Source organism: Populus trichocarpa, chromosome 7, assembly GCF_000002775.5.
Source record: "Populus trichocarpa isolate Nisqually-1 chromosome 7, P.trichocarpa_v4.1, whole genome shotgun sequence".
Lineage (NCBI taxonomy): Eukaryota > Viridiplantae > Streptophyta > Magnoliopsida > Malpighiales > Salicaceae > Populus > Populus trichocarpa.
This window is the reverse complement of record NC_037291.2, coordinates 13,321,403-13,346,125: the sequence shown is the minus strand read 5'-3', so window position 1 is coordinate 13,346,125 and position 24,723 is coordinate 13,321,403. Positions and strand designations below refer to the sequence as shown.

Sequence of the window (24,723 nt, the reverse complement as noted above, 5' to 3'; positions counted from 1 at the left end):
GTCGAAGCAATTGACACGAGTGGAAGAGTATGATGTACAACATGAGAAGATCCAAATTTACTAGTTGAAACTGTATCCTCAAGTTACTTGTAATGATTTCCATGTTTAATGTTCTTTTAAATTAATATAATACAGCTTTGGGATCCCCCATCCAACACTCTACGGAGTCTACTCAAAATCAGCTGTTTCTTTCTTTCTTTTTGTCAACACTCAAAATCCGCAATTACTAGATCCCAAAAATTCCACCCGTTTCGAGTCTATGGTTTGATGAATAACGATATATGAAAATAGACAGAACCAAAATAAAATCAGACACTCAACACATTTAGTTCTACAACTCAAAATCGTACATATGTTACATGTTAGGCTTCATTTGTTGAAAAAAACTAACATTGAACTGAAGCTTCAGGCAAAGCATGCCAAGCAGTAACACATGCTATTTACACAGGAAGCTTAGAAGCCACATTGTACTAGTATTACAGATCAGGCTAAATGAAAGAAATGAAACCAGGAGCTCACCAATAAAATACCAGATGGTTCTCACAAATTATAGAAACAAGAATATTTTAGTTGCCACTTACTTTCACCTAAAAGGTTGTTTTATTAATGGTCTTTATTCTTCCTTCTCCAAGCAGCAACAAATCTATTGCCACAGAGTTTTCTTCCGTTGCAGTTACAACTAACAGTGGCGATGCCTGGCAGCCGAGTCAGCATTTTTACACAACAGGATCAAAATGCTGTACAGAGATTGTTAATCTTAATGTTAGAGGAACACTCTTGTCGGATAGGGCTTGTGGGCCAACACAACCTGCTTCTCTTTGGTTCAGATATCCTCACACGTGATATTGCCACGGTGAGAGCATCAACCAATCCACAGTCTTGCTCTTCCAACCTTGACCTAGAACCATCAGATGATAAAATTAGGCTAGAGTCATCACTGAGAAAACCACTGGCTGTTATCCTGTATCTCTCTGACTCCAACCTAGTTGTGACAGTTAGTTGTTGAGAAGTCAGTGTTGCATGGTCTTGAAACTTTGGTTTTTGGGTAAGTTCCTTCCGTGTTGGTTCTGTATAGAACAAGATCCATGGATGTCCTGCAAAATCATGCATTTGATCATACACACTCATACAGTAATAAAACTACTCTGGGAGATAGAGAACTTGGATTTTAATGTCTCAAAAGAAAGAAAATCTGGATCATTAAATAGTTAACTGTAGGCAAATTAATGGCATGAGAATTGCTGAGTTTGGAAATAGATGAATAAACAACTACTCCATGAAATATAGCACAGGTCCCCAATCTAAATAGTAGCAAGGAAGTTGTTCTTTAAGTATGTCCATTACACTAATGTAAATACTGAGTCAAACATCATAATATTGTGCAAGTAGGATTCTGAGATTATCATATTGCATGACTATCAAATAACCAACTCCCATAAAAATATTATCAGATTATACTACCATCTGGGTTCAACTCAGAATTGCAGGCAGCTGGTGCAACTGGACAAGATAATGGAGACAATTCAATGTATTCCACAGAGAACCTCAATATTAGTCATGTACTGAAAAGAAAACGAGAGACAACTTTCTTGTCTAAATAGCAGCAATAAGGGTTCCCAACCCTTAAAAAGGCTTGATGGTTCTCCTCTTCTGATAAACCCCACCCATAACAATACAATGCACACAAACTATTTGTACTCCTGCTTTTGGTTCCACCTCAACTGGTAAATCATCTTAAAGAAGTCTCTTAATTTTGATGACCTGATTCCTAGTTTTGTTCTCTTAAGCAATCAAACTAGATTGGCCTATAAAAGATTCAGAGTTCAAACAAAGAAAATATTTTTTTGGTGGCATTTACTAGAAATCAAATGGAGCTTATGGTAAATTGTGAGATGCAGCCAGGCTGTCTTCGTGGAAATTTGATGCGAGAAAGTGAACATTCTTTGAATCTTTTATAGCCTCAAAGTTAGCGAGACGGACCTAGAACCATTTTTTATATAAAGTTTGTTAGAGTGGTGAAGAAGCTTACCTAGTATTTCATCAGCAGTTAGTCTTGCTGAAACATCCCTTGTCAGCATATGAGCAACTAACTCCCGTGCAGGTTGAGATACTGATTCCCATAATTCACTTTTGAAGTCAAGGTTGACCTTCTTAATAGCCTCAAAGACAGCATCCAATGAATCACCCTGAAATGGAAGCACGCCAACCAACAAGGTATGAAGGAGGACACCAGCACTCCAGATATCAACCTTTTCTGAATAATCACCAGCTAAAACTTCTGGTGCAACATAGGCAGGACTTCCAACCGCACCTCTGAGGCTCTGACCTGCAGGAACAAAACACAAGTTTATTTATTATAGCAAACAACACACGATTGAGCTGCAGAGAAACAACAGCGGAAATGACACCAGTATTGCAGAACTGAAGGATGCAGAAGATTTTGGAAAACTTTGTATGCATACAGTAAATAGTTAAAACAGAAGGAATTTGAGAAAGAAAAGAAAATCTGAAAGGAATAAAATATACACACTTATATTTGTGGGAATGTGCTTGGATATAGCAAAATACATATAAAAACATATTAACAAATCACAATTACCATTTGACATCCTCACAGCTAGGCCAAAGTCCGCAAGCTTCATCAGCCCAGAGGCTGTAAGGAGGATATTCTCCGGTTTTATGTCCCGATGAACAACTCCCATGTCATGGCAATATTTGATAACTGAAACCACTTCCTTGAGTATATTAGCAGCCCTATGCTCTGGATACTGCCTTTGCTTAGCCATCTGGTCGAGCAATCGTCCCCCGGTGCAGAGCTCCATGACAAGATAAAAGGATTCTAAGTCCTCATACACTGCCTTCAATGTCACCACACCAGGATGACCTGAGAGGTGCTGCATAATCTCCACTTCCCGATGCACAAGCTCCTCTCCCTTGCGCAGCATTTTGCAAGCAAACTCTTCTCCAGTCACTTTACTTCGACACAAAACCACCGACCCAAACTTCCCTTGCCCAATAGACGCACCCAAGTCATACTCTTTCTCAATTTTTTTCTTCCTGCCCAACTGAGTTGCCACATCAATACACCCAATTTTCCTCTTAAGACCCCTACAAGGTGGATCTGCAGAGACACTCCTACAAGGTGGAGCAGTGAAAACACCTTTAACTACACTTGTACTAGAACCAACAGCTTCTTTATCCTCATCTTCCTTATACTTCTTCCTTTGCCTCGAATAATCTCCCAATGACAAGCGCGGCAAAATCACTGTTAATGGAGCAAGGGACTCACCAAATGAAGGCAAAATTTCTAAGCCCTTCCTCTTCCTTCTTAAGGATTCCATCAAACTTTAAAATCAAGCAATTCCAAAACACCACAACCATGCAACCCGGAAAATTATTACATCCTTACACTAATAACATTGCTCCAAAAACTTACAAAAGGAATAAAGATAACCTAAAACTCTCTTCAAGTGAAATCAAAGCAATAAGCACTCTATCACAAGACTGGATCTTTGCATACATTCTGCAACTCCAACAAATGGGTATCAATCAAAACACTCTTTTTACTCTACTCGATACTAATTAAAAAAAATCTGAATATTAATTCAAAATCACTTCAAAAATTACACAAATATTTTTTTTTAAAGAACTAAAGAAGCAAGATGGAACCTTTGAACACCAGAAGCCTCTTGTTCTTCTTCTTCCGATCCATATTCATCGATGATTCAAAGACTTCGGACATTGATTGACTTGGATTAATAAACAAAATCTGCAGTCATTAAAAATACCCCAACATGAGAATAAAAAGTCTAAGCAAAAACAAAAAGGCCTTACTTGCCTAAGCAGTTTCAAATAAAGGAATATACTGATAGATCCCATAATCAAATATGAACTTTTACCTATTTAGTACCTAACAGAACTAAACTCTCTACTTAACAAAACCAACGACAACAAAAAAATTAAACAAAACCCAACTTGTTTGCTTGAAACTGGGGAAAAAAAGAAGGAACTAACAGTGAAAAAAGCAAATACCCAACTCAAATAAAGCTAAAACATAAGTGGGTTTGGTCTAGTTAATGCCATTAACTCACTATCTAATCCCAAAAAGAAAAGAAAAAAGAAGAAGGAAAAGACCCCACTTTCCTTTTGTTTTCTTATATTTTCCCAGGAAGCAAACAGAAACTGGACAAAGAGAATGCTAAGGAAGGATGTGAACGTAACACCATACCTTCATGGAGAAGAAATGAAAGAAAGATCGAAACTTTATGGTTGTTTAAGGAGGATTAAAGAAGGGTTTCATGGAAAGGGAAAGTTTCCTTCAACTAGCAGAAGTTTAGTTTTTGATATTTGATTTTTAGAGAGAAAAAGAAAAAGGACACTTGTCTACACGTGAACGACAACAACCGTTGGAATCTCGCGCGTTTCTATTAACTACTAGTAGCATACAGGTATAGCCAGTTTTTGTTTTGGTCGTCAAACTGTACTTTAAAAAAAAATGAGAATTTATTTTAAATTATTTTTTTAGTTATTTTTAAATTATTTTAATATATTATATTAAAAATAAATTTTAAAAAATAAAAAAATATTTTAATATATCTTTAAAATAAAATATTTTAAAAAATAATTACTATCACATTACTAAACATTACTAGTATTTTTATGTATTTATAATTAAAAATTACTTTTAAAAATAACATATTTATTCGTGAATTATAAGATTTTAAGGTAGTTTATGATATTAATATTTTGATTCATATTTAGAAAAGGGCTGTGAAAAAAATAAATTTTGTGTAAACATACGTTTAGTTTTGAATGATTTGCTAAGAATGGAGAAATATTTTAGTCTCAATGTAAAAACTGCTTAGTCGAGAAGTATTATAGATATTAAAACAAAAAAAATATTTATTTTATAAAATTCTAATTTGAGTTTAGTGTGAAAGAAAATAGGGGGGATTAGACGTGATTACTCACCACTCCAATATTAATTATTTATTTACATGTACTTTTCCTTTTCCCCCCTTTTTCTGGGGATAACCATGCAAAATATTGCTCCAATAATTGAAGTGAAAGATCATTGAATTAATTGGTTTGATTTTGATTTTGATGTTGCAACCGATATGTTTTAGGTTTGTGATGACAAATGGTGTTAGAATCTCTCTTTAAATTTATTTGTTCATGTAACCCTAACTATTTTAATAAATGTTTGCAATTTTTTTCACCACTTGAAAAACATGTTGAAAAATATCTCTTGCTGGGCAAAAGTAAAGTACTCGATCCAACAAACACTACTGATTGCTCGTTACAGAACACATGAAATCAATGAGGATAAATGAAAAACACAGTAACCTCTGTCAAAAATAAAAAGGAAACCTCAGGCACCATTTCCAGGAGCCATTTTCTGCTGCTGCAACTCCTTGTCAGCCTTCCTCAAGAACTGATCCCAACCACTCCCTGGGCCAGTATCCAAATAATCTTGCGGAACTGCTGTTTTCAGACCTGGACGGATTCCACACTGGCTCTCCACGATTCTGAAGTCCACTACATTCTCCACTTCCTCGAGATTCTGCTCCAGTTCTTCCCAAGTAAAAAGCAGTGGGAGTGTAAACGCACCCCATGGGTTAAAATCCAATATCTTAGCACGCCCATCCTTCGTCACATAAACATCGAACGTGTAATTTTCTGATTCAAATTTTTGTCTCACGTTCTCAGTGAAGAATTCCTTGATCAACAGTTCAAGGTCATTTTTCTCCTCAAGGAGAGTGGGATAAAATGTAGTGACCTCCCTCTGTGAGATTCCAACTAGCTGCTGGCCCCGAACAAAGCAACGAAATTCCATCTCAGGCAAGAAAGATGAATACCACTTGCGAAGTGCAAGAAAGAAACTAGGGGGTCTTAACAAGGTTTTGTCAATGCATGAATCATAGGCGTGGCACAAATCATGGACCAATGAGTCAGATGACCGCAGCAATAACGCTATCTCACTGAATGAAGTGCAGCGAAGGGTCCCAGATGTGCTAATCCAAGCAGAATCTTTTGGTGCACTCCAGTTCAGCTTAGGAAAAACTGCACCTCCTAGGGTATTAATTGACTCCTTAATATTCAATTCAAGTTCAGGGAAAGAAGGGGGCAATGGAGGTTGTTCAGATTCATCTCCGGGTCCCTCTGACACCTGATAGTCTTCTTCATCTATGGGGTTGTGAATTCTATTTGGCAAGGCATCTTCGCCTGAGATAGAAAGAGGGAGGAGGAAAGGACCTGAATCATCAACGAGGTACTCAACAAAAGATTCTGGAAGTTCATGGATTACTGTTCTGATAGATACAGGCTTGAATTTTGGGTACCATTCCTGAATCTGGCATCGGTTCACATCTTCTTCCTTCATTGTCACTGACTTTAGTTGCTTCTCCTGCTACCTGGTATAGAACAAGATATGAACATGATTAGCAACTATCATATTATTTCATCCTGTATTCTCTCCTTTCAACTTAATCTACTACTAGATGGATTTACTTGATTCCTCCAAGGTCACTTTTGGAGAAAATGAATACTAAGTGATCATATGACATGACAATAACTGTGAATTATTGTTTGAGCTCCCACATAAATCATGCAACAAACATTAATGATAAAATCATGTTAAGCTAAAATTCTTTGTATATTCTTACGGACGCCTTCACTGTGGCATCTACCATAAAAATGACTACAAAGCACCGATATCAAAAGGTTCCATAACAAACAAGCAGCTCATATATAACAAAAATACAGGAACCAGGGAGCTGCTCTTATATAAAAATCAGAATCTAAAGAAGAATGAACATTGAAAATTTAGACCTAACTTTTAACAGGATGTGCTTTCATAACAAGGGAACAGATTCCATACAAAAATTAGTTAATGTTTTCCAATTTTTTTGACAGGCTACATTTATTGGAATATCCATCATCACTATATCTTTGAATTTCCAAAAACAAAAGCTTATATCTACTGAAGCTCTACAACTGCAAAGCCGATCCAATCAACAAATGCAGGAGCAATTACAATATAATTTGAGAGCTAATATAAGCAGCATTGGTACTAAACGTCACCAACTCAATTGGCAGTTCAAAGAATGCAAGCAACATATTATAGCACCGTCATAGATACTGCTTAAACCAATTCCTTATAAGCTGATGGTTAGATTACAACAAGACTGCTAGTATTGCACCGGAATCAACATAGCTACTCACCAAGTGCAAACTAATTTGTCTCACCTGCCTATGAAGGGTTGATCACGAGGTTATTGTCAACTAAATTATAGACACCATAAACATCTCAATGCGAGGTTCATGCATCAACAAGAGCATACAGAAACCAAGTTCAAATAACAAAACAATATTACAGTAATGCCATCATGATTCACAATTTAAGCATTTCCTCTACAATTTCTATTCTTTAAAGAACACAATCAATCTCATTAGGAAAAATTCAAACAACCTAACCAAAATACCCCTTATGACAACATCATGGACCAGTATTATTCAGACAAATGAATATTTTTGCTCGTTCATAGAAGAATTAGCAAGAAAATAAACAGCCCAGATGTAAACGATGAAAGCATAAACTCCTAATCAAACTTAAACATGTTAAGGAAAATCCATAAAGACTAGAACTTTAGACAAACTTGTAGAAATCCTACAAGCAGAATCATCCATCTTAAATAGAAAACTCAAATGGGAGAGAGTGATTCTCGTACTTACGTGTGTACAACGTTGTGATTTTGGAGGAACTGAGGTGGGCAAGAGGGAACTTTGTGTGGAGAAAGGCCGGTGCTTTACAAGTTTTACAGCAGAAACTGTAAGTTTCTATAGCAGAAGAGGGACGGGAAGTAAAGGGTACGAGTTAAATTGCCTTTTGTAATTGACAGGGATTGTCAGTAATTGACAGGGATAAAATAGGAAATCAGATAATGAAGTGGTAAACAACAAGGTTGTTAAAAATGTTTTTTTGACACGACACGGAATATACAATATAAACTCGGATCATAAACTCAAATCGTAAAATCGTAAGTAAAATATTTTAACTAATTATATTTTGACAATTCCAGTCAAGTAGTAAATAATAATATAACACAATTTAAATAAAAGTGAAATAAACAATACAAATGTCCAAACATTATAAAATATATAATTCAAATAAAAATTCATACATGGTTTAAATAACTTAAAAATATAATATAATATAATTATGTCCATAGAATTTCATTAACTAAAAGTTAACAAACCTAAAACAAACAATCTGATACAAAACCTTTTGACTGACCGATACCCACTAGGGTTATTCCCAACAGTTGATCAATTAAATAGCTTCAATTGTCATCACTTGGCTTTATCGATATCACATTGCTTCCTTCTATTTTATCTTCTTAAGAGTTGAAGCCTAGTAACTTGGGGGTGATGGAGAAAGACACTGTTTCTTTCTCTTGGGATCTCAAACAGTTTCTAACTAAACACAAAGTGAATTGAAGTGAATATAAATTTCACAGTTTTTTTAGCAGCCAAGCATTCAACAATTGAACAGATCGCAAAAATAATAAAGAAGTAAAACCCCACCTAGAAAACTGCTAGAAAATTTCTGAAAGCCCCAAACAGATCCAACAATATTTTGAGGTGTTGAGAATTCAAATATTTTCATATAACCCTGTGTTAATGCATGCTTTCTTTTGTTCTTTTTTCTGGTGTGCACAGAGAAATAGCCAGAATGTTGGCAGATGACCAGCAGAAGTGTCAGCTATCAAAAGGGATCCAGCATTCCAGCTGCTAAAAGCTTATTTTGGAATCTTTCTACCTTTCTGCTAAATTACATAACCCTGATTAAGAAGGTATATACTAATTAATTAGATAGCCATGTCAGCTGGACTAGTTTCATATGAAATTGTATTCTTCCATTAAATCTTTCATGCAAGATTTCTAAAAACTGCTGTTGAATATATGTGATTGCAGGGGTGATCAAAGCTTTTGTAGCATAGAGTGCAGATATATGCAGATAGTTTTGGATGAAATGAGAGAACTAGAAGCATCTAGCAAGGAAAGATTACAATCTTATGAGCACTGCAGTACAACAGACAGGGACGATCTCAAAGCTAATCTTTTGTTCCTCTTTCAAGCAGATGAGTATTAATAGCAAAACACAATTAATATCCAACCGAAATTAAAAGCAAGCAATGTGTTTACCACTTACCAGATTTTCAGCACCAGGAAGATTTCCTCTTTTTGCAAGATTAACAGCAACTTTAAGATTATTTAATTGCAAAACCAGCTGAGAGAGTGGAGAGTGGAAAGTGGAGAGTGGAGAGTCTGGAGACAATTAGATTCAGATCAGAGGCAAACAAAGTAAAGAAAAAAATGAAGATTAATCTTTGCTGCGCTGCTGGTAACTTATGCCGGTGCTGGTGAGTAGAGAGTAGAGAGTAGAGAGTGGAACCAGCTACGCTGCTGGTTGTTGAGACTTGAGATTTTGAGATTAGGGAAAGGGGAAAGGGAAGACTGGGGGGTGGGTGGAGTGTCGGGGGACTCATGGAGTCAGCGAAATTTTTAATTTTTTGTCAAATTCGTTAAATCGGTCGGTTACTCGGTTTTACGATTTCATCCAGTTTGGGTGATTTTGACTAATTTCAACCGATTTTACTGATTTTTAAGTTTTTAACCTAATTTTACATATTATACATGTATTAACTCGTAAAATTATATAATTTTACAAGTTAATTCGCGTTTTTAATAACCATGATAAACGAGTTTTAGTTGAACTACATGTAATTCCTATGAGTTAAATTGCCTTTTGTAAACTACTTGTCATTCATTCCACATTTGCTCACAGTTTCTTCCGAAGTTCATAGTTGTATCTGGCCCTGGATCTGACCTGGAAACGGGCTCAAATTCAGACCAACCTGTGAGATATTAAATCAATATAGATTTATTATTTTTGTTCAAGATTATCTTGTTTTATTTATTTTTATTTTTTATTTTTTATTTTTTATAGTGTTCATTCCATTAAGTTTGGTAAAATTAACTAAGTCATATATAAGGCCAAATCAATATTAAAAATAATTCAATAAAAATATGACTTGAATTGGGCTATATCTCGCAGGTTTTTCAAGTTAATTTATCAGCTCAGGTTTAAAAACCATTATTTATTTTTATTTATGAAAATATATGTGGAGCCCAGTTTATCATCTACTTTTCAGCATGGGAACGTAACTTTTCACAAGGTTTTGGGAATCTTATATAATTTTTAAGGACCAAATTCTTAAAGCTTGGTATATATAAATAATTGTTAGTAAAAACAATATAATATAAATTTATAGAAAAATCACAATATAATATAAATCATCCTGGAATGGTTCCCTGCAGCTTGTATGAACTGGTGTTCTCTTGTTTGTTTTCTACTGCATGCATGGCGTAAAGATTTTGGTGACTATATAAATACATGTATTCCATACAAGCTGGTAAGATCTCTACCTGCTCATTCGGATTATTAGATCTCTTGTATCGGCATGCGCCAAGGATCAGTTAAGCAGTAATTCCTGTTCTCTCTTGCTCTGTGATCATCCCCTTCAGTTTTTGGAAAGTTTTAACAATATTGCAAGGAAAAAAAAGAAGTTTCAAAACAGGCAAAGATGTTTGGCTAAGAGAGGAGAAGTTAGTAGAGAAGATGAAAGCCAATGCACTTCACTTATTACAGGTTTCTGAACAAAAACATTGGTGGCAGGATTGATTGGGTAGCAACAGGATTGATTGATGATCTGTTGCTCTGTTTTTTGTGTGGTTTCCTTGGTCTTCTCCTCCTCGTTTGTTTTCTTTTGCTAAACCTGAGTGCTTTGCAGATTTGTATCTTCTCCTTCCCGTCATCTTTTGGCGATTTCATGCTATTCTTTAGTATTAAAAAAAAAACAGGAGGCTATGATAAGAAACTTGTTATCTGGGAACGGAAGCATTCATCAGAACCGGCATGGATATGTAAACATGAGGCTGGTTGAACTCTGTTCAATACCAAACTGTTACGACTTTTATGTTACCTGTAGCCTCATTGACGCAGTCTCAACTCTATAATTGAGATTGAAAGAAAATCAGGAAGACAGAAAAAAAGAGAAGGGCTTGAGAGAACTCTAAACCTTTGAATAATGTTCTTATAAAACTCTTTTGAAAATAACTTGTAATTGTTTAAGTAGGCGCCGACGTCAGATGGGAAGGAAAAAGAATCCTAAAACAACAATGAAAGTAAAGAAAAAGTCCGAGAATAAAAACAATTTAAAATAGCATATTTTGAGCCTAATTTGACTTGAAAATAACCTTATTTGGTTGCAAAATTCCAGTTTAATCTAATAATAAGATTAAAAATTATACATGTTTTTATTACGAAACACGTTTGACGTATTCAGTCTTTGTCCATCTAATTCATGAATATATCTGCTAGACATTTCAATGTCTATCATCATCAACTCCATGCTCTACAGCTCAGCTCTTACAGAATCTCTTGCATCACTCACATATTTTTTAACGCTAGATTGCTTTCTTCCTGTTGAAGTATTGCGAAGTTGGTAGACAGAGTAGCCCTTGACTTGCTTTCTAATATTTGGTCTCACAAAGGATCTTCTTCCTTGTGGTGTAGAGTGAAGGGACTCGCATTGCATGGATTGGTGGAGAGTGCGTGGCAACAGGGTGTAAAGATGAAAAGATATATACATGGAGCAACAGCTCTGGTGAATTTAAAGGTACCTTCAGAGCACTTTAGGCCCATATGTTCTTTACTGTTTCCTAGTTTTTTTTTTAATTAACTAGGATATTTGGTTTAGTTTATACATATCTTGACTAATCTCACGGGCTCTAAAATTAACGATTATATAAGCTTCTAGTAGTCTTAAGATTTATGGAACTCGAATTGGTGACCTCTAGGGAGCAAACCTAAGATCTGACCAGTTGAACCACACTCATTGTTGTTTTTTAGGATTTTTAAAAATATACTTGTGATTGTTTTTTTAAATGGTTTTTACTCGGAAATATATTAAAATCATATATTTTTTTTATTTTTTAAAAATTATTTTTAACATTAACACATTAAAATAATTTAAAAACACTAAAAAATTAATTATAACTTTAACTTCATAAAAAATTTCATTAGAAAGAGGGATGAAAATTTTTTTTTCTTATTTAGTTTAGGAATTTTAATATTAGATAGATTTTATAATAACTCTAAAATTATATATTAATATTTTTTCTTTTTAAGAATTAGGGTTTATGTCAAGAACCGCTTAGTTAATTTTTTGATAGATTTTGATATATCTTGATAAAATAATAAATAGATTATTCTATCTCTCTTATTTTAAAGATTATATATGACAATTAGGATAATACAAGGTAATAAGAATATTACGAAAAAAATCATATTGAAAATTCTCAATATTTCAATTTTATTTTTATTTTTATATTTGTTTCTTTTTATAGGTAGGGTGGTCGCCCGGGTCAATTCTGATTTTTTTAAAAAAATCAAAACAACATCGTTTTAGTAAAAAAAAAACAGAAATCAACGGGTTGCAACTGAGTTTTTGATCGGGTTGCCGGGTCAGTCGAGTCACACTGAGCTTTGACTTCCTTTATTTTTTTTTAAACATGACCCGATTTCAGTCCTGGATTGGCCAAGTTCTAGGTCGACTCACCAGGCCATGCTGAGTTTCAAAACTATGGATGACCTCGGTTTGTCCATAAGAAAATCGAATTTCGATTATTAATCACATGCAACAAGTTCATCGGTTATAAACCGGATCCCTTATGAAACACAATCACGGTCCATGATCGCTTTTGTTGATGCTAGTTAAGCTTTTTTTATAAATAACCCTAAAAAAGAAACTATTTCAGAAAATTTCCCAAAGGAATCAGAGATCAATTTGAATACAGAGGATCAATTCTTGAATTGATTCTGGTGTAAAGGGCAATCCTTTTTTCTCACATATCAATGAAAACTATTTATAGATTAGAAAATTGAAAAAAAATTTACATCCAAGTTTCGTTAAACCTGGGGAAAAAGAAAAAAACAACAGAGGAAAAATAAAGCAAAGCTGCGACCTCCAATGTTAGTGGTGGAAATCTGTCAACTTCTTCACCTCTTCTATTCTTAACCCGTCAAGAGAAAGTTTGAGGACAGACTCAAACATCTGTTTTGAGCAAGATAATGTGATTGGCCCTTCGTCTACTGCTAGGATATCATCGAATTGACGAAGCAAAGCTTGGAAGATTATGGAAGATGTGCATGCAACTGGAACATCATAACGTTTTAGATTTCCTTCAAGTTCTTGATCACCAACATACACTGGAAAGTGTTTGCTTGGTATAGGCACTTGCTTCTCGTAACCCTTCTTCTGCTTCTTCAAGTTTAACCTTGCTGCAAGGGATCGAAGCCTTTTTTGAATCATTTTCATATTGATCAAAAGGTAATAAAAAGTGCCTCAGATTTTTCGCACGATAGAGAGAAAGAAAGGGCTGCAGTGGTTATAATGCAATAAAATATTGGCTCTCTCTCTCTCTCTCTCTATATATATATATATATACGTACACAGGTTTGAATCCTAATTTTCATTGGATTTAGACTTGAATTAGGAGATAACAGTACTAAGGCAGGAGATGACATGAGTCTCGTGATCTGTATAAATATTTTGGCCACGCTGAGGCCAAGGAACCAACCTGGTGCTGCGTTTTTTTCCAAGTCGGTTAAAGCACATGCCAAAAGAAAGGAGTTATAGACTCAAATTCTTTTATCCACAACTTTTGTGGAGAGTGAACATTCATAGAAACTGAGTCTCCAAAATGATATGAAATTGAAATCATGATCAAATATATAGATGGTTTATGTTATTGGAGTTTTTAATTAAGCCATTTTTTCTGTCTATATATTCCATCAGGAATTGAACAGGTAAAAATAAAGATAAGGGCATCAATTTAGATGAAATTAGCAAGCAAACCTTACTTCTATGATAGAATTATCTCAATCTCCTAAATGGGCCTTGAAAGATTTTAAAAATGAGGCAAGAGAGGCTCGGAATCTAGGCTTATGTAGTTAATTTGATGGCTAGCAAAGAGAACACCTGCAATGAACAAGCCAACTACTATAATATAGAATTCATGATTGACCTTATGGTTCTTCTCCTTCTCCGAACTACATAAGCAGCAGATTCATAAAAGTCTAATCCAAAATAGGCCTAGAATTGAAGGGCATATTCACTACAACATTTAATAGTTTTACCCGCAAAGCTTTTCCATCAGCCTGAGATTTTTGTTGGTGAAATTTTACCAATTAATTCACCGACAAAATGTATCTATTGATATACCGCTAGTTGGTAATTTCATTATTTGTCGCTAATTTTATTGCTAAAAGAAAATTAAAAACCAATGGGTTTACAGACAGAAAATACGCATTAAATTTTATTTTTTCGGCTGGAAATATGCCTGTAATAATTCTGTTTGTATTTATTGAATTTGGTCGGCCAAAGCATACATACTGTAGGACTTGGCAATCAACTCATTGAAGGATTCGAACGACAGGTTCAACTATCATGACTTGAACAGGGAAATCAATGAATTTTTTCAGCATAAAAAAATACCTAAAAATGCTGCCATGTCGCACTCTTAAACTATATCAGGTTAAGAGTAGACTATTTACTTGAAAATTTATGGGTACATTGGCCAAATTAAGAAGTCATAAACTGCTCTAAACATATTTGAAACTTGCTAAGCCAGGCCCCCTACCTATCATGGTCGCCGATCACTGTCAACTGTTATAGTGAGAGAATTTATCCATGTGAACCCCGGCGTAGAAATTCTGACAGAAACAATATCATGATATATGGAAGTGGGAATTGAGATGTGACCTGCAAATTAGAATTTTGCAACCCTTTGCTGTGCTGGTCAGGTTATGATAAATATAATCAAATGCACTGAAAATATTTGCATTTGTACGCACCATGTATATATGCTTTGACTGTTTCCTCCATGAAAGCAACAGATATATTTCAATAAGCTTAAAGGTTTTGAAAAATATGTCTCTACTCTATGGGCTAATTGAAAGTGGGGTGATGCCAGCGTTGGCCCACTTCCGTCTCTGTTGAAACTGAATGCCACCGTTGCCATTTTGTATTAGAAGTGTCAACAGGCCATGATCAGAATGAGAAGGCAATCCCATTGCATGTTCTGGCCGTGGACAAGGTGGATGCAAATTTGCTAACAAGTATTTGTTTCCCCTTTTCCAAATCCAGTGCCTTGTCTCCATAGCTGCCTTTCAATCCAAGCTTTCTGATATTCCTTTCAGGAACTACCTCGATACTTCTCTAACTCTTTTGGAGTGCCCTAATGAACCTATTTAATAAAGCCAAACTAAAAACTTTTGAGAATTTGTTTTTGTTTCATCTTAAGAACTTAACAAATGGAAAAGTTTTTCCACAGTTAAGAAATTGTCGCACACAATTTCCTAAACTCCAAGTCATATCCAGAACCATCAAGTTTTCCCACAGTTTGATGATACATGAGGCCAGCAGGTTTGGCAGGTGTGTGAAACACATGATGTGCGAAAAGCTTGACAAAATCCCTCCAAAAGGAAACCTTTTCCACTGAAAAACTGAAAAGCTGGTTGCACACCTTATTGGGACCCATACATGGTTCCCTTGAGACTTTTGCTTCTCCTCCTCTGATAGATCAAAAAAATATTTTCAGCAATCAATCATAACCTGAGTAAGCTCTCTGGCCCTCCATGATTGATCACCTGATTTAGAAAGGAACAGAGTTTCACATACATCAATGTAAAGTAGAATAGTTAGCTTAAGACATGATGGGCCAACGCAAAAATCAAACAAGATAAGGAGAGAATTATATTGGTGCTGATTAATGAAGACCCACTAATCAAGTTGATGGCATTGCAACTTCAGCCGTCTGGTGCCTGTACAAAGTAATAGTACTAGTAGCTATGTCAAGCTGTTTGGAACCAATGACTGAGCAATGCAACTTTGGCTAAAAATAAAGCACAATCCCCTGTTAGAAAACCGATGCCTTCGTTGTGGCAAGCAATTCTTGATCTCATTATCCATAAATCATACAACTCAAAGTCAAATGTCAGGAAGTGGAAACACAAGGGATTTCCTTCGGAAGTTACACCGATCTCTTTTAATAGCTTGTGCAAACTTTGCTATCATCTAATGGCTTCAATCTATAGCACAGACATTAAAAATTCCGCTTCTATTTAATGCTAATGAAGGTTAAAAGTTATGGAACTTTGGAATTCTCAAAGAAATAGAAATTAAGTCTTGATGGCTTTAAAGTTGTCGTTATAGTAAACCAAGGGCCTACCTCTCTCGTCGCTGGATGACATACTGTGGTGTGGATTATGATATGGTCGACCGTAAGGACCGTAACACCATTGATGCCGATTAGGGAACAGACAAAAGTTGTTGGCAGGTTGACATTGTCAATTTCAGCCGCAGATTTTCAAACAAAATACAAAGAAAATTACTGCTGATAGGTGACCCAACAAATGTTGTTGGCAGTGCCAATTTCAGCCACTGATTTTGCTCATACAAAATACAGTTATGTAATGCTGTTTTAAGGAATGAGTGACCAAGAAATGTGAAGTAGATTGGTGACCGACCAAGCAATGCTGTTGGCAAGTTGAATAGCCGATTTCAGCCACTGATTATGGAACTAGGCGTTGCTGTTTTTGGAATCAGCAACCGAGAAAAGTAAATAAATAGGCTGGAAAATCAACGCTCGTATTGACTTCAGGACCAAGCAATGCTTAGGTTGAGTATCACAAATTTCATAATCCAAAACTAATAAGGTTAAGAGTTATGGAAGAAGTCAGCAGGAAAATAGCCAAGTACAAGTATTGTTCTTCTTGAACAGAAATATGGATGTGCAGCAGCAATTTTTACACAAAAAAAGACGAGATAAAAGCAAAACCACTTCATCAAGACAAAAAGTTCTACTCACAGTTGAATGTTTCTTTTTCAGAAAACTCAAACTGTGACAAGCCGAATATGATCCCATTTTGGATCGCTTTCATTTTCCGTTGAGATGTCCTAAAACTTCAGCTTCTTTTGTCCTAATACTACAGTATATGTTGCATTTATATTATAAAAACCTATGAAATCCACTGCTTGTTGATAGATTTCAAAACACGCCAGCTTGCATTTTCCTTACCTGACAGAGAAAACCATGAAAAAGATCCAAAGCATCATGAAGGAAGACCTGAATTCCGGTTCCGGCGAGGTCTTGACAAGAAAAATTTCCCACTACAGGAAATTGACCTCTTCAATGAACTTGGGCCTATTTGAAAAGACCTCCCAAAAGAAGAAGTAGCCATTAATTTTATCAAGTTCTGATTTCCGCCACCTCTGTTTTGAACACTTTCTCCACTGGATCCATCCCCCCCGCCAGCCCTCCTGGTACCTGAATTCCTATCAGATTCCACTGCAGGATGAACATTAGCAAGAGCCTGAATTATCTTGAAAGCTGACAAAGAATCTAAAGAAACTGATCTTCTCAGTGGCTGTATCCCATCCTCCTCCTCCACCTCCTCCTCCTCTTCCTCATTCAAATTCTCACTCTGTAATTCACTTTCCTCCTCTGTTACAACCCTCACTCCACCATCTCTACCTTCCATCTCTCTACTAGATTCTTGATCCTCTTCCGAAACTTCAATCCTGGTTTCTTCTCCACTACTTGTATCATCAAGATTAGCCTGTGATGATGTTGCTATGGCTGTGCTGGTGACTATAGGAGCTCGACACAAAGGGCAATTAGTATGGGATCTAAGCCAAGTATCAATACATGGGATATGAAAAGCATGGCTACACTTTGGTAATAACCTAAGAGTCTCATCATCTTGAAACTCACTCAAGCAAACAGAACATTCAGTACCTTCAACAAGACCATCACCACTTTTATACTTGAAAACTCTGATAGAACCAATAACAGATGGTTGTAACCCTACTGTCCTGATGTACCATATTGGATGGTCAACTACACGACCTTCATCTTCATCCGCAAACTGATCACGGGTCTCAATTATTTCTGCTTCTTCTTCTCGCTGTGTTGATCTCCTTCTTCTTGGTCTTATGAACTTGGCATAGATAGCATAACAAGTAGCAAGAACACTAGTTATAACTGATAACACAATCATTGCCAATGCAATCTTGCTAAGCTTTTGCTGTGGTGAAGAGTCGACACCAAATAAATCTGAACATTCTGAGTTACAGCTTTCTGTGTAATTTTTTGCTTGACATGATACGACACAATCATCGTAAGACGCGAACAACAACCTTCTGTATTGCAGAGCCATTAAAGATCAGGGCGAGACAGAATTTTGAGCTTGGTTTTGGAGAGAGAAAGAGAGGAACATCAAGAGAGGATGGGAAGATACAAAGTGAAAAGATTGAAAGGGTTTGGTTTGGAAGAGAGATGATGCAAGTTAGAGCATTAGTGGAAGGTTGCTTGCAGCCTCCTTAATTTGACAAAGGAGCATAGTGGATAATAGATTATTGGCCTTTCCCTTTCCTTTGACTATTCTTTTGTGTAATTTTTTTTTTCTATCATAGCTTACACAATTTAGCCCAGGGGAGGTTAACTAAAATTCAAAATTTTAAATTTTTTTATACATTTTTAGATTAATATAAAAAATAAATTTAAAAATATATATTATTTTAATATATTTTTAAATAAAAAATAATTAAAAAAACAATTACTACACTTTCAAACACCCGTAACAAAGATTTATTCCTCACCAACTTTTAATTATTAATTAAGTTTATTATATCTATAACTTTTTTTTTTTTATTTACGTGGGTGTCCGGGTTAGCTTGCGCGCACCACGACTAATCCCACGATTCACTGAACACCCTGCAAACTCAGTGAACATGTAAGACACCGCGGAGATGACAGGCGTGCACATGAGGGCTCGAACCTAGGAGCAGCGGAAGGAGACAAGCCCCTCCCACCACCAGGCTAAGACCCTCAGTGCATATATCTATAACTTTTCTTTTGCCATGTGATTAATTTGTCGTTGTTTTTATCACAATTTTAATGTTCTTACTTCTTAGTTCTTACTATATATAGCCATGAAGTAGAAATAATAAAAGTATTCACAAATACGTACCGTATTTTTCATGGGAAACTTCTATTTATTTAATTTTTTAACACAAGAGTGTAAATAACTAAAAATATATCGCTACAACAAGTGTATAATTATGTATATTTTATCTAGTTATACATTTTTCATTATTTTAACTATATATGTACATAAGTTTTATATAGAAGATTTATGTATTTTATATTTTAAAAATAGAACACACACACATGCATATTTAATAATAATAATAATATGTATCAAGAACTTGTAAATATAAAGATAATTATCAAAATTGAAATTTTCAATAATATATCTGATGGTGATTTTTTTTTCTTACGTTAAGTATGCTTTAATGACATACAACGCTCGTTAGCTAAATCTTAGGAGTTTATTTAGAAACATGGTAGAAACTGTATTTTTTAAAATTTTAATTTTTTAAAATAAAATTTATATTTTTATATTATTTTAATGTGCTGATTTCAAAAGTAATTTTTAAAAAATAAAAAAATATATTATTTTAATATATTTTTAAATAAAAAATACTTTTAATCACAACCACCATTACTAAAAACAAAAACAGTCAAGACAGCGAGCACAGCCATGCGCCACCCCCGGAGCAAAAGTAAAACCAGGCAAACAACGAAAATCAACAAGCGAAGCCTGATGTTTGTTTTTACGGTTTTAATGTATTAATTATAAAAATAATTTTCTTAATATATATATATATAATTTTAATATATTTTTAAATAAAAAATATCCACTATCGTAATATCCACCACGGTAAAACAAATCTGAAATATGTGGATTCCAGCAATCTGCTTGGTGATAGTATGCACTAACGAAGCGAAATACGAATCTCTTCATTACCCTTTGAAAGCCTCTGCTGTTAGCTAATAAGATTTTGGTTGTCGTGATAATAACGCGTTTACATTCTGTTTGAAAATGTTTATTATTATTATTATTATTATTATTATGTTTTGGGTAATTTATTTATTTATCAATTAAAGCGGCTCAATGGTACATGTTGGGCCCAATACAAAATCCCAATTGATTTTGATTTAGTTTTTTACATGTGAAAGCACACACACAAAGGCATTAATTCTTCTTCAATCTCAATACATTGTTACGAAATATATATATATATATATATATATATATATATATATATATATATTAAAAAAAAAAACTAAAAGTCATGAAATAGTGTCATTACCTTTTTGTAGTTCTTAAAAAAATAACAAAACTTGTAATTAGAGTGAAATTGTTTTTTCAATGAGATTCATTAGAAATTACAAAATTAATTAGGGATAAATTAATCAATATAATGTTTTTTACATAGAGAAATAATTTTTTTGCTATTGAAAAAATTATACAACATTGATTCAGGGGCTTTCTTTGTCTTTTTAATATTATTTGCGTAATAAAATATATTGATAATCTTAAAAACAAAAAAAACCACAAACTTGCACAAAAGTGCTTTTTTGTTTTTTTAATTTTTATGAACAGTAAAATTATGGAATTGCTCTTAAAATATAAACAAGAAATTTTTTTCTTATCTTTTCCTTATGTTTTTTTCAGGTTAACCTAAGGTTTTTTTTAAGAAATTTTGAAAAATTAAATATTACTGAAAAAAAGCTTACATGTGGCGCCCCTTATCTCTTCGGGCTGCGTGTATGAAGCAATTTAATTATTAAATAGTAGTGAGTTGTTCACTTTGTATTGGTGAGACACGAATTCATGATAGAGGTGTGGTTAAGGTTTAATAAACTTTTTTTCCTCTTTTTTTTTTTATCTTTCTGTCATTCCTTTAAAAATTTAACTGTGTCCTTCAATTTCAAGTTCTATCAATTTTAGCTTTTATTTTTTGGATTACTATTTTTTGTTCTTTTAATATTTTATATAAATTATTTTTTTTTCAATTTCATCCATAGACATTTTGTTTTATTTAGTTATTGTATCCAATCTGGTCCTTATTCTTTTAAATTTTTTTTGTGTTTGATTTTTTTTTATATTTTTCTTTTCAATTTCGTCCCTCATCATTTTATTTTTTTTAGTTATTTTAATCGAATTTTGGTTCTTAATCTTTAAATTGTTATTTTCTTATCCTTTTCTTGACTTAGTTTTTTGAATTTTGTTTCTCAATATTTTATTTCATTATATTTTTTTATGTTATCAAACACGCACTAGTAAAAACTTATAATTAGAACAAAGAAATTATTATTTTAAATAAACTAATTTAGATATAGATGGATTATCTAAAATCTCATCTAAAATTTAAATCTAGATGTCTAAAAGTTGAATAAAATATAGATATCATGTTTGTTAAGAAAATCATTGATCTTCTAGCTCCCACATTATTTCTACTCATAAATTCAACTGCAATTTCAACTTTACTGTTGTATATGCATTAGTAGGTATAAGTAAGAATCAATAAGAGGATATCAAATCCAAAATCCCAATTCACATTGTCATAACATCAGATTAGCTAACTATCTAACTTAAGTAATTTGCAAGTATCTTCTCTCTTGTCTCCATCGTTTGATCACATCATAAATCCTTCTTCACATCATGTTGAGGTTGATTCAAAGTTTGTGCTTCATCTGGCTCCTAATAATGGCCATTTCTACTCTGGCTCAAAGCCCTGCTGTTCTTGATGCTGATGGACAACCTCTTAGAAGTGATGTAGAATACTATAAATGTACTACCAGCCGCTACTGATACTGCCGGTGGTTTAACTTCAGTGGATCGCAGTGGAATAAAATGGAAGAGAACGAATGGTACGGTGAAGAACCAGACCACTCCTTACCACAAGCTAGAACCAGCCATGGCCTTTTTAGAATTCAACCTTCAACACCTAGCAAAACAAACCATCACCACCAGGAATCTCAAGCAAAAATAGGCAAAGGAAGGGCCAAAAACATCTGGTTGACTCAAATCCAAGCAACAAATTCACTTGTTTTGCGCACTTCTTGTTTAGCTAGATAATCTGTCATATAATTAGACTCACGACAAGAATGAATGAAAGTGATTGAGCCCAAGCATATATAGAGCCAATCTCTTGACTGAAGATCTAGATTATTCATCCAACTAATGATATTAGCAGAGTCGGATTCAATAATAATATGTTTGTGATGCAAGAGAGAGTTAGAGGCTGAAATTTCAATAGCTTTGACAGCAGTTCGAAGCTCGATCGGTTTCATTGGATTCTAAAATACCAACCGACAACGAGAAGATACCAAAGAGAATTCTGTAATGATTTCGCAAAACACCACGTATATCTGAGGGACCAGGCTTTCCCAGCGAAGATTTATTGTGATTGGATCAGGTGAAGCAGACTACTTTGAAATTACAAGGGATTCAAATAACTGGTGTCTATACCTGGTCTCCATTTTGTCCAAGATGCGGGTCTGCTAGTATTCTGAGTTCAAAATGGAACCAGGTTCTTGGCCTTAGATGGTCCTGCACTCCCTTTTATATTTAGAAGGGCTTAAGCTAATCTCCATGGTAAAATATATAGGTGACATTTTGTAATTGTAATACTAAATAAATGGAGATCGTTCATATGATTTACTCACACTTTGGATGTCTTTCTTGGCTGTTGTTCCTCAATCGCAAAATCATCATCATTGTGTATTAAACAATGTTTCGTGATTTTTGGCACGAATGGTGCCCTTTGACTGAGCTACGGAGATCAATTGGTTCAATGCATGGGAATTAGTCTTAAGATATATAACAGTACCGGAAAATTACATAGGCAAAAGGAATATCTCAGTAATTCTACAAGCAGACTCTCTCTCAAAATGCAGGAATTTATTTATTTATTTATTTATTTGATACACATAAACAATAGGGTATATATCTTTAGATGTTTTCGAGCTCCCACAACTAATCCTCTACGTCTTTATAGTAAATGCTATAGACTTGCACTATGCTCAAATTTGTGTATCAAATATGCAACCATCCTGAGAGGGTTACGTTCCCCTTACGCTGCATCGCATACGTGATTAATTGGATAAGACCGAATCGATCTTTACCAAAGAATATCATTGCATTTTGTTGAAATTACAAGAATCAATGGAGTAAATGAGAGGTTCTTGAACATTTGGGGACTTGGGATAATTAATTACTTAAATTGTGGCAAAGTCTATCTAGAAATTTGATCATATTGAATTTCGTTCTTCCTTCAACAATAAAGGCTGAAGTCAATAAATTGTAGCTCACTGGTATTAGAGTTTCATTTTTCTTACAAAATCCTGAGTTTGAACCTCTTCTATGTATATATAATAAAAAAACCAAGAAAACTTGGAATTTGTTTTGTTAATTATGATCTATTTTGTATCCCAATTAACGACTGATCTCTTATCAATAAATGAGCAACATCGTCTGCGTGTCTTTGAAGTTATTTTGCATGATGTTGTTCTCATTTTATACCTCTGTAGCCATCTTCTTCCTCGTTGTTAATTTCTCCTTTTACCATAATTAAAACTCGATCAGATTCTTTAAAACCAAAAAACAAATTCAGATGTTTATAGCTGTAAATTAATTGTTGCTGCAGTTTGATGGATTACCTAACGTGACTAATTGGATAAGAACAGGTTGTCTTTGTCAAAGAATATCCTCACATTTGTTTGAAATTATATATATATGTAAGACCAAATTTCGTTCAAATTGTGGGCATGCTTTGAACAACAAAGGTTGAAAGAGTTAGATATCTTCGGGTTAATTATTTCTTTGTACCCCAACGACTGATGTAATAAATAAATTAGCCTTCTCGTCAATAAATTAGAAAGATGGTCACGTCCTAGGGTTTTCAAGGTTTGTTTTTTCAATTGGCTGAATTATAAGAATGATTTATGTATATTTATTAATTCCTCCACACTCTCCTTGACAAAATTCTTTTGAACATAAGATTTACATCACTGTCTTGTACTATTAAATCCATCACTACTTAATTATTTAAAAAGACTCTGATATCATATAGTAATATAAATTGCAAAGCATGTCTCTCGTCTCTATTCATTCAAGATATAGCGTGTGTGTGTGTGTATACTCCAAGTTACAAGCTGAATTAGTGCCCTTGATTAGGGGCTGAAGAAGGAAAGAGATACCAAAGGATATGGGTCAAATATTTACATGGTAATGACTAGAATTTACTAGATATTAAAAAAAAAAATGTATATAGACAAGAGCTCCATGATGTATGCATAAGAATCAGCTGGTCCATGATATATGCAGAATCAAATCCAATATTCCCAGCTTATACCTGTAGCCATATTCTTTGGTACTCTTTTTTTTTTTTTTTTTACCTCTATAAATTTATTTTAACGAATGAATTTTGTGCCTGCATGCATGTAATTGATAAGAAAACCAGTGATGGAGTGGATGCTTGTTGATACCTACCACTTCTGCACGAATGCATTTTTTTTATTTAACATGCTATTATAAAATTATCTCAATCCAATAACTTAACTTGAAAAACTTGCATACATTTACATTACTTTATGTTTAATTTTTATCAAATAAATAAGAATGGTAAAATTCGAACTCGTGACCGCTTGATCATCAAGTCTTTAATACTATTTCTAAGA

At 34.2% G+C, this 24,723-nt stretch overlaps 3 protein-coding genes and 1 long non-coding RNA gene across 8 annotated transcripts; all 4 read right to left on the bottom strand.

The window, feature by feature from the left end:
- Positions 1–303: 303 nt before the first annotated feature.
- LOC7486078 (serine/threonine-protein kinase PEPKR2) lies at positions 304–4,412 on the bottom strand. 3 transcript variants are annotated; one of them, XM_024605824.2, is made up of 5 exons: positions 4,229–4,412; positions 3,670–3,769; positions 2,600–3,523; positions 2,030–2,326; positions 304–1,094 (listed from the first exon to the last, which is right to left on the bottom strand). In XM_024605824.2, exons 3-5 carry the CDS (start codon positions 3,339–3,341, stop codon positions 730–732), a joined length of 1,404 nt encoding a protein of 467 aa, XP_024461592.1. In that variant the 5' UTR covers positions 3,342–3,523; positions 3,670–3,769; positions 4,229–4,412; the 3' UTR covers positions 304–729. The 3 variants fall into 3 exon arrangements, with proteins under 3 accessions (XP_024461592.1, XP_024461593.1, XP_052310614.1); XM_024605825.2 differs by lacking the exon at positions 4,229–4,412 and adding an exon at positions 3,900–4,209; XM_052454654.1 differs by having other exon boundaries at positions 2,600–3,769.
- Positions 4,413–5,234: 822 nt separating this feature from the next.
- Positions 5,235–9,584, bottom strand: LOC7486079 (uncharacterized). Of its 3 annotated transcripts, none has more exons than XM_002310462.4 (3): positions 9,215–9,556; positions 7,735–7,839; positions 5,235–6,413 (listed from the first exon to the last, which is right to left on the bottom strand). In XM_002310462.4, exon 3 carries the CDS (start codon positions 6,380–6,382, stop codon positions 5,372–5,374), a length of 1,011 nt encoding a protein of 336 aa, XP_002310498.1. In that variant the 5' UTR covers positions 6,383–6,413; positions 7,735–7,839; positions 9,215–9,556; the 3' UTR covers positions 5,235–5,371. The 3 variants fall into 3 exon arrangements, with proteins under 3 accessions (XP_002310498.1, XP_024460653.1, XP_024460652.1); XM_024604885.2 differs by having other exon boundaries at positions 7,735–7,806; XM_024604884.2 differs by lacking the exon at positions 7,735–7,839 and having other exon boundaries at positions 9,215–9,584.
- A 7,294-nt stretch (positions 9,585–16,878) lies between these two features.
- Positions 16,879–18,511, bottom strand: LOC7486081 (RING-H2 finger protein ATL54). The gene has a single exon (XM_024605005.2). The coding sequence runs from the start codon at positions 18,347–18,349 to the stop codon at positions 17,243–17,245; it is 1,107 nt and encodes a 368-aa protein (XP_024460773.1). The 5' UTR covers positions 18,350–18,511; the 3' UTR covers positions 16,879–17,242.
- A 3,035-nt stretch (positions 18,512–21,546) lies between these two features.
- On the bottom strand, positions 21,547–22,923 carry LOC112328213 (uncharacterized). The gene is made up of 2 exons (XR_002982924.2): positions 22,514–22,923; positions 21,547–21,989 (listed from the first exon to the last, which is right to left on the bottom strand). It is a non-coding gene; the product is annotated as an uncharacterized LOC112328213 (long non-coding RNA).
- Between the last annotated feature and the right edge of the window lie 1,800 nt (positions 22,924–24,723).